General features: G+C 38.4%; 1 protein-coding gene across 10 annotated transcripts in view; it reads left to right on the top strand.

The window, feature by feature from the left end:
• Positions 1–12,999, top strand: part of NUMB (NUMB endocytic adaptor protein) — a 108,141-nt gene that overhangs the window by 47,013 nt on the left and 48,129 nt on the right. For 9 of the 10 annotated variants that reach the window (XM_061611242.1, XM_061611248.1, XM_061611244.1 and 6 more), the window contains one exon: positions 4,747–4,889. In XM_061611242.1, the coding sequence (XP_061467226.1) occupies positions 4,764–4,889 (126 nt within the window). In that variant the 5' untranslated portion in view covers positions 4,747–4,763. Of the gene's footprint in view, positions 1–3,368; positions 3,454–4,746; positions 4,890–12,999 lie in introns of all 10 variants that reach the window. The other variant, XM_061611247.1, reaches the window with a different exon arrangement.

Raw genomic sequence — 12,999 nt, 5'->3', positions numbered from 1 at the left:
ACGACAAGGAATATGGTTATATTGTTCATACTTTTTTGACTTTATTGCTATTTTGTTTATCTTTCAGAATATGCATAAAACACTAAATAAAAAGTGTGCCATAGGAGAACTTTTCTGTAAAACCTGGTAAATTGAAGATGAATACATTTGATCATGTACAGCTTGGGCAAAAAATGAATTGTGCTTTTTTTTTTTTAAAGCAACTGGTGAAACTGTTGCTATAACTTGTGGCTGGAAAGGAGATCAGTTAGGCTTGTAACTAAGACTGAAGAAATGAATGCAACAAAGTGAATAAAGTTTCCTTTGTAAAATTTGAAGCTTGTAGCAAATCATCTGTTACCCTGGAATAACCCATTAAATCTTTTAAACCATTATTTGTTTGCACATTCAAGAAGTGAATCTGAGGGTGAAAAAGGGGGTGTGAGGAAGGGGAGATGCTGGTGAAAACATGACATTGCCTTCCTCCCAGTCTTCTGCTCTAAAGCTGTGGAGAAGGATGCTGTAACTGTAGCTTTCCCAGGACTGTTACTCACTAGCTTCAGTTGCCCATTCTTTCCTCCTGCCTGCTGAGGAGGAGTCAGGTTAAACATTTGACCTTGTTGGTAGCTATTTGATCATATGTGCCATGTTTGGCTGCCACTTTAAAGGTAAAGGTGAAGGTGCTGTAAATTTCCTGTCATCAGATCATGAAAGGCATCCCAGGTAATAACTATGAATACATATGTGGATGGAAGTGTTTGCTTTGGCAAGCAGCCTTGGTAATACCAGCATAACCAGGATGCCAGCGGACTGCTTTCAATACTTGACATTGCTGGGATACTAAAGAATAACTTACTGGCTTGCTAGAAGGTAAAAATGACATCTGAAAAAGCCAGCAACACTTGCCTTAATTCATACTGGGTTTATGTTCATCTTTTTTTCTTCAGTAATGTTGCATAAATCTAAAGGTCCCCTTGGTTACCTCCATAAACATATTACTTTAAAGATGTGACTAGGTGGTTAATAGTGTTACAATAGAATTTTTCATTAGCTATATTTTTTATGTTGCTTAATTTACTAAATAGTCTTATCAGATCACCTATGAAGCTGTAAGTCTAGAAAGATTAAGAGTACATGCATAAAACAAGTGGATTTTTCATTTCCTCTAATGGATAGGAGTGAAATGATACAAGACTATATGCTGCTTTTCATAATGGCTTCAAATTCTGTGTAGCGTTTCAGGATATAGTCTCAGCTGCCAGAACTTTCTACTTCCAGAATCCTTTAAGCTTCATAAACGTGACTGATACACATGCAATTATTAAATGGCAGAGCATTGTTTGTGTTGAAAATTCAGTGCTATTTGAACGTTGACTTCGGGTGGTTTGTCCTCAAGCCTAGAATCTCAGATTCTCAACATTTTGGAGAGCATTTGAACTTTATGGTATAGTCCTATTCTTCGTTTAATAGAAACCTGCATTTAGTACAGCAAATTTTAATGAATTAAAATCATGCTAATACTTCTTGCTTAATTTGGCTTTGGTTATGCATCCCATTTAAAAAATAAGAGTTTATTTGGATAGTCCTTATATTTAAGCCCTAAAGTATAACACATATTTGTGTTATAAAATTTAAAAAGAGTTCTATAGGAGTTTTACTTTGACAATGTGGAACATAGAAGGCTGTCTTATATCAGGTCAGAGTATATTTTATTTGACCATGTAGACTAGTATTGCCTGCTCTGACTAGCAATAATTCTTGTGGGCCTAAAACAGAGGTCTTTCCTGTTACTTACTGACTGATCTTTTTAACTGGAGATGCCATGGATTGAACCTGGGACCTTCTGCAGACCTACCATGCTTTGTCACTGAACTACAGCTCCACAGGTTGTATTACAGGGGCTGATTTTGTAAGTAGTAGGTTAAAACAAAGGCTTAACACATCTGTTTGCACTGAGACTTAAAAATTGCATAGTCCTGAGATATGATTATGCTGTATAAGAAATGTACTGGTGAAGTAAAGCTGGTCATATTGAACCGTTTTAATAGATCTTATTTTGATTTTAGCAAAGTTATGCTATTTTGAGGCATAACATTTGCTAAGTTATGGTCACTTGCCTCAGTTTGATGGTACTACCTTTAGATGTACAGCACCTCAGGCTTCAATATGGATAAATTGCCTCTAAATAACCACACAACAGAAGTTGAAAAAATGGAAGCCTTTTCTGTTAAAAGGAATACTTTTTTGTTGCAGTGAGTTTCACTTCATTTTCCATGAAATCTTCACTCATACAAAAAAAATTATTTTAGAAATGAGCAAGAGCTACTTAGACCCCTTCCCTGTTTACACTAATAGGATTGTCTCTGAGAGACTATTTCTCAATATATTTCAAGTAGTTTGTTATGTGCCTCCAAGTCGACTACCACTTATGGCAACCCTATGATCAGCGACCTCCAAGAGCATCTGTCATGAACCACCCTGTTCAGATCTTGTAAGTTCAGGTCTGTGGCTTCCCTTATGGAAACAATCCATCTCTTGTTTGGCCTTCCTCTTTTTCTACTCCCTTCTGTTTTTTCCAGCATTATTATCTTTTCCAATGAATCATGTCTTCTCATGATGTGTCCAAAGTATGATAACCTCAGTTTCATTATTTTAGCTTCTAGTGCTAAATAATTTGTTCTAACACCCAATTATTTGTCTTTTTCTCAGTCCATAGTATCCGCAAAGCTCTCCTCCAACACCACATTTCAAATGAGTTGATTTTTCTCTTACCCCCTTTTTTCGCTGTCCAACTTTCGCAGTAACTTAATGGGAAATAGCAAATTCCTTGCTTCTACCCTACCAAAGAAAGTGGATCATCTCACCTTGTAATTTTGGGTATAACAGTCTTCAGGTCCTTTACATCTCTTTATAATACCATGTCTCTGAAATGTTTCATGCCTCCATTTCTCACTGTTTTCTGCCATACCTTCATTGGGCCCTCTTTCATCCTTTGTAAGTAGCATAAATAGTAGTATTGCTCTAAACATTTTTGTGGCACATCCCGGGCTTTTGGCCTATTTCTATCTGGTAATTTATGTGGTTTTTCCTTGGTTGGCTTTTAGCTCCTGATATGGGCAGCTGAGAGGGACAATTCAGGCTAAGTTGGGTCATGAAGTTATACAGTTTGCTTCTGAATTGTAAATTAAAAGAAAAATTTGAGTAGCTTTAGAACTTTGGGAGGAGTTTACATTGTACAATTAACATCACTAATACAGTTCACATGCATGTTGACAATTCCCAGTGCTGCATAAATCCTGATATATAGTCAGGAGAGCTGTTTGATCAGTTACATACAATTGTATGACCTTTTGGTCTATAAACTGATTTGGATCCTTTTTTTTTTTTAGAAAAGGCAACTTAAACAGATATATCAAGAAACTTTCAAAATGGTCACCTAACCATCAAATTTGTCTCATGCAAGACATGAATGGGGTAAATTGCTGCAAGTATATGTTTAAGTAGTGTAACTAGTCTTGCTTACCTGTTAAGGTTCTTAGATATTCAGTACTGGATGGTTCACCTTTATGGGACATATTCCCCATATTTGCAATATGGGTAAACGTACTGTTAAACCTCATGCAAGTTAAGAAGAAAGGACTGAGCGCTGATATAGGTGGAGGGTGGGGTGTGCACCGATTCTTAGACCTTAGAAGGGCCTCTTAGGAGCTGGAGCTGGAAACAATGCATGATTTAATATGTAACATTCCTGAGGTATCGGCAATAAATTTCATTCTCCTTATACTTCAGACAAGTTTTGAACTTCTTGAAAAAGACTTTAGCACACAAAGATAGAGGTCAGACAATGAACTTAGTCATTTAAAGTGCATGACACTACCTGACTAGTCACATTTTGTATTTTATACGCATCTAGTTGGTAGTTATAAAGTCACAATCGTGACTTCTGACAAGCTTCATATTTTCATGTTATGTTGGTCCATATTTTCTTTTGAGGAGAAATTGTGGCTTGGAACAAACGGAACTGGGCAACTGACACTGAAACGTCAACTTCTATAGTAATTCCCACTCCTGCGCCATAGGGGATTCTGTGATTTCTGAACATATGTGGATGATCTTTGCAGAGGCATAAGGCTATCTGGAATTGAATTGCCTTTTAGAAACCATATGCAATGGAGCATTGGACACTTTAGGAAATGTTAGACTTACTCATGAAGAGAAATGACAGAAAATGGGTATATGCAAGGGGCATCTTCTTGCGTCAGAAGATGAAAGCTGAGTTGAAAGACTGATCAGTAATAGCCAGAATATGTGAAACAGTAGTATGACAGCTGTAATTATCTGAATCATAGGCTACTTGATCAGAGCCACCTAAACTGATCCTGAAGCACATGTCACAATGCTTTCCTTTTTTTCTTTCTCTTGAGGGGATTGCTTGACTATTGCACTAGCTTGAAGGGAGCACATTTCCATAGGTTCATCTAATTACCTGGATTTTTCCTACAAGATGCTGATTCTGGGATGCTGATGGGAAAGGCCCATGCAATTGGCCTCTGTGCATGTGCTTACAAGCCTCCAAATGTTATAGGAGCACCATGGGATGAATCCATGGGAAAGCTACCCCATAGTGATGTAATAGTTAAAGGGCCACTTGACCAAGCCTCTGAACACATTGGAGGAATATGGTAGCTTGGGTCATTATTTATTTTAAGATCTTCAGTACAATATGGGAAATTTTCACTTGTTTTAAATCATGCTCTTTTTTTGTAGGGCACAAGAACTGAGCAATGAATAAATTACGGCAGAGCTTTAGGAGAAAGAAAGATGTCTATGTCCCTGAAGCCAGTAGGCCACATCAGTGGCAGACAGATGAAGAAGGGGTTCGGACGGGCAAATGCAGCTTCCCTGTTAAGGTAAATATTTTTTTATCTTTTAGGAACTGCATCCTGTGTGTGTTTGGATCATGCTAAACAACAATTGTTTGGGAGAATTGTTATCTTTATTGGTGTTAAACAAGTCATATTACTTGTCTGTATACACGTTTTCCTCTCTGGTTCTTCCAGCATGTAAGTTTATCACTAGGGCTAAATAAAGAAATGGCTGTCAAAAAAAACCCTTGCAAGTTTTAATTGATTAAATTGACATAAATTTGCATACGAATAGTCCTGAAGAATAAGCATATTTTGTTATTGGATGATGCAGTAGGCATCTTAAAAACACTCACTATATATAGGAAAGGAGGAATTCCTCTTATAAGATTGGACTTGCAAGTTTTTGTAAGTTTTAAAAAATAGTTATTAATTGGAGAACCTATTAATCAAACGGTTCTTAATTGATTGAGCAAACTAATTAACCATTGCATCATGCTACAAGAAATTTAGAAGTTTATGGAAAGTTGCTAGCTAAGGCAAGGGTGTGATTTTACACTTTTAGAACAGTGTTAAAAATGCTTGTTCTCTGTTTCTCACAGCAAGTCTCACCCTTCAGTGGGTAATCGTTTTTTTTTCATGCTGCTTGTATGCTGGATACACTCTATAATTTTTTAATGGTTCTTGTAGATCTGTATTGTGTGTCCTTGAATTGCTTCAGGTGGGATGAGACAGCAAATAAATGAAGCAAAAGAAAATAGGATGGTGATTTTTAAATCTGTTTTAGTTGCTATGAAGTGAGGGAACTATTACAAGCAACCTAAGGCAGATTACTTGGATGTGAAAATAGTGGGCATCTATGAGGCTAAGAAGGGTACGTCTTGACTTGTTCACACTGATATATATTCCTCACTGGTGCTAAAGATATCATAGCAACAGGTAAGTCAGTATTCTAGCCCCAATTTAAACACACTCACTGTCATGGTTTTAGATATTTTGTACTTAATTCCACCTTTCCACCTTATTGTTGTTTGGAACTAAAGTACTATGCTTTAATCTAAAGAACTCAACATTTTGACTGCATACTTTTGTTGCAAAAATGGAGGCCTTCAAATTTGGAGCCTTTTCCTGAGCTCTGAGTTGACAGAGAAGATGTGTCATATGAAAAAGAGTTTAGATGGGTTGTAGGACTTGGGAAAGAATAGGGGGAAATGGGGCCATTGGACAGTATAGTGAGCTGTGCAGAATGCTAGGATTTTATTCCCTTGTCACTGAAATATCTCATTTCTGAATTTTCAGAAGAATTTGCCCATAGTTCCTTTTCACAATCATGTTGACTGAGGTTCTGAGGTGCCAGATTTTGAGTCAGGTAGTTCCTGCCCCATTTTTTGCAATGGGCACACAGATGTGTAATACACACAAGAGTGCAAGGAAACAAATTTTGTAGATCCTATTGGGATGCTTTTGAATCAAACTGACTGCTTTTAATGTTCCATAGAAAAGTGCTTTGATATCAGTTTTTCATGGCAGTAGCAGAACACTCTATGCTGCCCTGGGCTCCTGCTGGGAGGATGGGTGGGATATAACCTAATAAACAATAAAATATTTCCCTTTAAGTAGTGTTTCCTTTTACTTGTTTTGTAGTAGAGGTTACTTTACTCTTGTACTTTTCTTCACTAGTATGTTAAAGAAGCCGCATTTATATAGCTTAAACCCTTTTTAGTACATAGAACACCTAAAATCTATTTTCATTATATTCTGGCAGACATGAAATTCAAAGGGCAGGATTTATTTATTTATTTATTTATTTATTTATTTATTTATTTATTTATTAAATTTCTATACCGCCCCATAGCCGAAGGTCTCTGGGCGGTTCACAACAAGGAAGACAGCAAAATACAATTAAAACCATTTATAGAATAATTTAAACATACTAAAATACAAATATACTAGCATACTAAGATGCTAAAAATAAGTTGAGATGTTAAAATGTTAAAATATAAAATTAAAATTATTAAGTTATTAAATTTATTAAAATGCCTGGGAGAAAAGGAATGTTTTAACCTGGCATCGAAAAGATAATAGTGTTGGTGCCAGGCGTACCTCCACAGGGAGATCGTTCCATAATTCGGGGCCACCACTGAGAAAGCCCTTTTTCTGGTTACCATCCTCCGGGCTTCCCTCTGAGTAGGCACCCGGAGGAGGGCCTTCGATGTTGAATGAAGTGTACAGGTAGGTTCATATCGGGAGAGACGTTCCATCAGGTATTGTGGTCCCAGGCCGTGTGAGGCTTTATAGGTTAAAACCAGCACCTTGAATCGAGCCCGGAAACATATAGGCAGCCAGTGCAAGCTGGCCAGAATCGGTGTTATATGTTCGGACCGCCTGGCCCTTGTTAACAATCTGGCCGCTGCATTTTGCACGAGCTGCAGTTTCCGAACCGTCTTCAAAGGCAGCCCCACGTAGAGTGCATTACAGTAATCTAATTTAGAGGTTACCAGAGCATGAACAACTGAAGCGAGATTGTCTCTATCCAGATAGGGACGTAGCTGGGCCACCAACCGAAGTTGGTAGAAAGCGTTCCGTGCCACCGAGGCTACCTGAGCCTCAAGTGACAAGGACCGTTCTAAAAGAACGCCCAAACTACGAATCTGCTCCTTCAGGGGGAGTGCAACCCCATCCAGGACAGGATAAACATCCACCATCTGGTCAGAAGAACTACCCACTAACAGCATTTCAGTCTTGTCTGGATTAAGCCTCAGTTTGTTAGCTCTCAGCTTGAGATTGATAGACAAATGGTCAACGAATACCTAATCACTTTGAACGAGTTCAAATCTCCAGGGCCTAATGAATTGCATCCTAGAGTATTGAAGGAATTGGCTGAAGAACTCTCGGAACCACTGTCTATTACCTTTGAGAAATTGTGGAGGATAGATGAAGTGCTAGATGACTGGAGGAGGGCTAATGTTGTCCCTATCTTCAAAAAGGAGGAACCTAAGAACTACAGACCAATCAGCCTGACCTCGATCCCTGGGAAAGTTCTGGAGCTGATTATAAAGTGATCAGCCTGTAAGCACCTTGAAAACAATACAGTGATTATTAGAAGCCAACATAGATTTATCAAGAACTAATCCTGCCAAACTAATCTTATCTCATTTTTTGATCGGGTAACCTTCCTGATAGACTATGGGAATGCTCTGGACATAATATATCATGCTTTAGCAAACCTTTTGACAAAATGCCCCATGTATTGTGATTAGCATGCTAGCTAAATGTGGACTGGATGGAACAATTATCAGGTGGATCCATAGTTGGCTACAGAATAGTACTCAAAGAGTGCTTATCAGTGGTTCCTTCTCAGTCTGGAGGGAGGTAATGAACAGAGTACCGTAGGGCTCAGTCCTAGGCCCAGTACTCGTCAATATTTTTGTTAATGACTTGGATGAAGATGTGCAGGGAATGCTTATGGGATTCAAAATTGGGAGGGATAGCTAATACCCTGGAAAACAGAAACAAAATTGCAAGTGATCTTGGCTGGAGCATTGATCTGAAAACAACAGAATGAAATTTAACAGAGATTAAGTGTAAAATTCTGCAGCTAGGAAAAGTGCACAGTTATAAGATGGGGGATACTTGGCTCAGCAATACTACATGCGAGAAGGATTTTGGAATTGTTGATCACAAGCTGCATATGAGCCAACAATGTGATGTGGCTGCAAAAAAGGCAAATGCTATATTTGGCTGTATTAACAGAAGTATATTGAAGTACTAGGTCCCCTCTATTTGGCACTGCTTAAGCCTCACTTTGAGTACTACATCGAGTTCTGGACACCACACTTTAAGAAGGATGCAGACAAACTGGAAGAGATTCAGAGGGCAACAAGGATGATTAGGGGACTGGAAACAAAGCCATATGAGACTGAAAGAATTGGACATGTTTAGCCTTGAGAAGAGAAGATAAAGGGGAAATATAATAGCACCCTTCAAGTACTTGAAAGGTTGTCACACTGACGGGGGCCAAGGTTTCTTCTCTATCATCCCAGAGTGCAGAATACAAAATAATGGGCTCAAATTACAGGAAGCCAGATTTTGACTGAACATCAGGAAAAAAATCCTAACTGTTAGAGAAGGTGTGGCCAAACCACGGCTCGCGAGCCACATGTGGCGCAGCTCTTTGACATATATGTGTTGTTGCAGTGTTAGATCCAAATAACACAAAACTTCAGTGACTAATAGCACAAACACCAGCTTCACATCACACTACAGAGAGGTGTATCTCCCAGATCAGTGCTGATGTTGCAGGCAAAATGATTTAAAGAATTCCCTTGCATTCAGCTTTGCTCTTGACGAATCTACAGACATACAAGACAACCCACAACTGGCGGTATTTGTTCGTTATGTTTCCTCTGATGTAACTGTGAAAGAAGAGATGTTGGACCTAGTGGCACTGAAAGAAACAACTCGTGGTGTTGACATTAAAAATGCACTTGACAGAGCCTTAACAAATGCTGATATTCCTCTGGATAAACTCGTCAGTGTTGCAACAGATGGAGCACCTGCAATGGTGGGGGGAAATGCAGGATTAATTGCACTTATGAAAAATGATCGCAGCATTCCAGAGTTCCAGAAATAAAATATCCTGAACTGAAGAAAACCAGTGTGCGACTCATCTCAGTTTTCAGCACAACATACTGCTGTGAATCACTGTACTCTGTAATGAAGTTTGTGAAGTCGAAGCATCGTGCTATCCTTACAAATCAACACCTGACGGAGCTAATTCGTATATCCTTGACAACATATCAGCTGGATTTTCAATGACTCACAGCCAAGATGGAGACTCATAAGACCTCTACTAGTAGTAAATAGCCTGATAATTGCAGCAATGTCTGTTTGTGTCATAAAAATATTATGATAAGACTATAATTTTGTAAGGTGGTATCTGATTAAAATATCTCTAATTTTATTGGTTTACATATTTTCCTCCATGTTTTGACCAGATATTTACTAAGACAAATAAATATCATTAAAATATCTGTTTTTACCCCTTTTATTTGCATATTTTTCTTAGATGTTTCCATAGTTCATTACTGTATTAAATATGCTCAATATAGTTAAAACAATAATCATTCAGGATTTTGACAACATTTGGTATAGATGTGTACTTTGTGATGATTGAAACTAATACAAATTAACAGTTTAAAAACTACATACATGAATAAATATTACGTACACATATTTCTTAATATTTATATAAAACTTTTGTAACAAAATGTGCATGTAACAATAAAAACGTGTGTGTAATATTTGTTCATGTCTTGCGGCTCTCAAACATCTGAAGTTTATTGTATGTGGCTCTTATGTTAAGCAAGTTTGGCCACCCCTGTGTTAGAGTGATATGACAGTGGAACCAATTATCTGGGGAGGTGGTAGGCTCTCAAACACTAGAGGCATTCAAGAGGCAGCTGGACAGCCACCTGTAGGGTATGCTTTAATTTGGATTCCTGCATTGAGCAGTGGGTTGGACTCAATGGCCTTATAGGCCCTTTCCAACTCTTTCTGTTCTATGATTCTGTAATTCAATGATTCTACATTGTTCCTGTGGATTTAGTATACAACTTCAGCTTGCTTGATGTTTGACCTTTGCAGTATTCCTTTGCAGTACTGTTGGTGTGGGATGAGGACTGTTCACAAGCAGTAAAGTAAATGTTATATTTGTGGCCAGTGGTTCTTTAAAAAAAAATATTGTAACTCTACCAATGTCATTCAGTTGGCATTGTGTTTATAAATAGCAGTGGAACATTAAACAGATAAGTAAGTGAAGAGTCCTAATACGTTTACTTAATTCCAGAATATGTACCTCTGACTTAACATCACACACATATATACGCATCCCTAACCAAAAATATAAGAGCATGGCTTTATAGGGTATTGAGAAACTTTACATAGCAGTCTTTTTGTTGTTTCTTTAAACAGTGGAAGTCTTGCTCAATTGCGTAGGCCATTGTCACCCAGTACAATTTGTAACTTATTTCCATTTTAAAATTTAATTAAAATGATTTATATGTAGGCAAAGTTTATGAAGTAATACATTTAAAACACATCCAGCTTGCATTTAAAGCACATGACTTCCCCCAAAGAATCCTGGGAATTGTGGGTTCCCTCTCACAGCTATAGTTCCCACCACCCTTAAACTATAATTCCCAGGATTCTGTGGTGGGATTCATGTGCTTTAAATGCATGGTCTGGATCTGCCCTAGGTATGCTGTGCATTCATTAGTGAATTGAAAAGAACAATTTTAAAATATACATTTTTAAACAGAGCTGTAGCTCAGTGGTAGGGCACATGCTTTGCATGCAAAGGTCCAAAATTCAATCTCTGGAAGGGACTATTGCCTGGAATCCTGGAGAGCCAATGCTAGTCCATGTCATCAGTACTGACCTAGATGGTACCAAGTGACCTGACTCCGTACAAAAGAGGAAAGAGACCCAAGGGCCGCAGTGACTCCAAAATTTATTTCTGGATTTCATTTACAACATTTATATACCACTTTATTGTAACAAACCACAAAGTGGTTTATAGAAGGAATTAAAACAATAAAATTATTGGCAAAAACAGTTGAAGACGTATTTAAAAACATTCATAATAATAAAACCAACAATGAGTTAAAAACAGAAAAAACAATAGTTTCTACATGCTTGGGTAGGCTTGCCTAAACAAAAATGTTTTTAGCAGGTGCCAAAATGAGTACAATGAAGCACCTGCCTAATGTAAATAGGCAGGGAGTTCCAAAGTGTAGGTGCCACCACATTAAAGGATCGATTTCTTACAAGAGCAGAAAAAGTACTATGTGGAACCTGTAACATGGAAGGCACACCTTGAACTTGGCCTGGGAGCAAATCGGCAACCAGTGCAGATTTCAGAGCAGAGGTGTTATGTGCTGATAGGGTCTCATTCATGTCAGCAATTGTGCCACAACATTTTACACTAACTGCAGCCCCCGGGTCAGATTGTGCTGCATGGGGATTTCTGTGACCTTGGGTAACTGGCTGCCAGGATTTTCTTAGTTTTGGTTAGGAATCCTGACTGGTGGTGGGATGATGAGTTTTCTGTTTTACTTATAGGAATCTTGTGGTTGGTATGGCATTGCATTTAAGAAATCATCACTGTCTTTTGTTTTTCTTTTTTCTTTTCATTTCATTTACCTCTGACCTTACTCCTTTACATCCATAGACGCAACAACAGTGGTTCCATGTGGTCAGCTCAACCCCCTTAAACCCACTGATGATGCACCTTGTTACTTGCATGATGGTTTGTTTCTTGCCCAATAGTGGTAAAAGAGAATTCACATACTGGGAAGTATGGCTTCAATTCCTGTTCCCAATCTACTGCCTGTGAAGGTAGACCAAACTATGTGTGTTTTTTCTCTGTCAATTATTACTCACTGGAATTGGGTTGGCTGTCAAAGTAAGTTTATAGCAGCCCACAAAGTAGGCAGGAAAGAGTAGAGAATCTTCTTAATTCTTAGTCATTTCTCCAACCTCTCTCTGCAGTGAAGGGTCAAGTCTGTAAAGAAATTTGGAGCAGCCATGTTAAAAGGTAGGCAGGGCATTCTATGCAGGGGGTTGCCAACCCTGCTGTGATACCGATATTGTTGCAGAGGATTCCTAGTCAAGCCATACCAACAGCACAATCCTAACAATATCTACTCAGAAGTAAGTCCTCAGAAGTGAGCTCTATAGGGCTTAGTCTCTTAGTAAGTGTGTTTAGAATTGCAGCCTTTAGGGGCATCCATCTTTATTCCTGATTGCTCCCATCTATCATCTCCACGACATTAGGCTTCCTTGTTCCTACAATGGCTTTCTGGTGACTGGCCTGGCCTGAGGGCACTTAAACCTTTTTGCTAGAAGCAGGTAGGCTAGATTAAATGTTCCTTATTCAAGCTCTCTAAATGGGTGAGATGGAATGATTCAGTCACTTCATCTGGACCTAAAAACACCCTCATTTAGCTAAGATGTCAGTCTTAATTTCCAGTCAGGGAAAGTTTTTGTTTGAGTGGTATGCTGCAAACAACTGTGGTTGCTGCTAAGTGTATCGTGCGTAATGATATTACTAGAGACTGCCCCTATGACATCACTAGGGCCCACCCCCTATGAC

Source organism: Rhineura floridana, chromosome 2 (assembly GCF_030035675.1).
Source record: "Rhineura floridana isolate rRhiFlo1 chromosome 2, rRhiFlo1.hap2, whole genome shotgun sequence".
NCBI lineage: Eukaryota > Metazoa > Chordata > Lepidosauria > Squamata > Rhineuridae > Rhineura > Rhineura floridana.
This window is presented reverse-complemented; position numbering and strand designations above follow the sequence as displayed.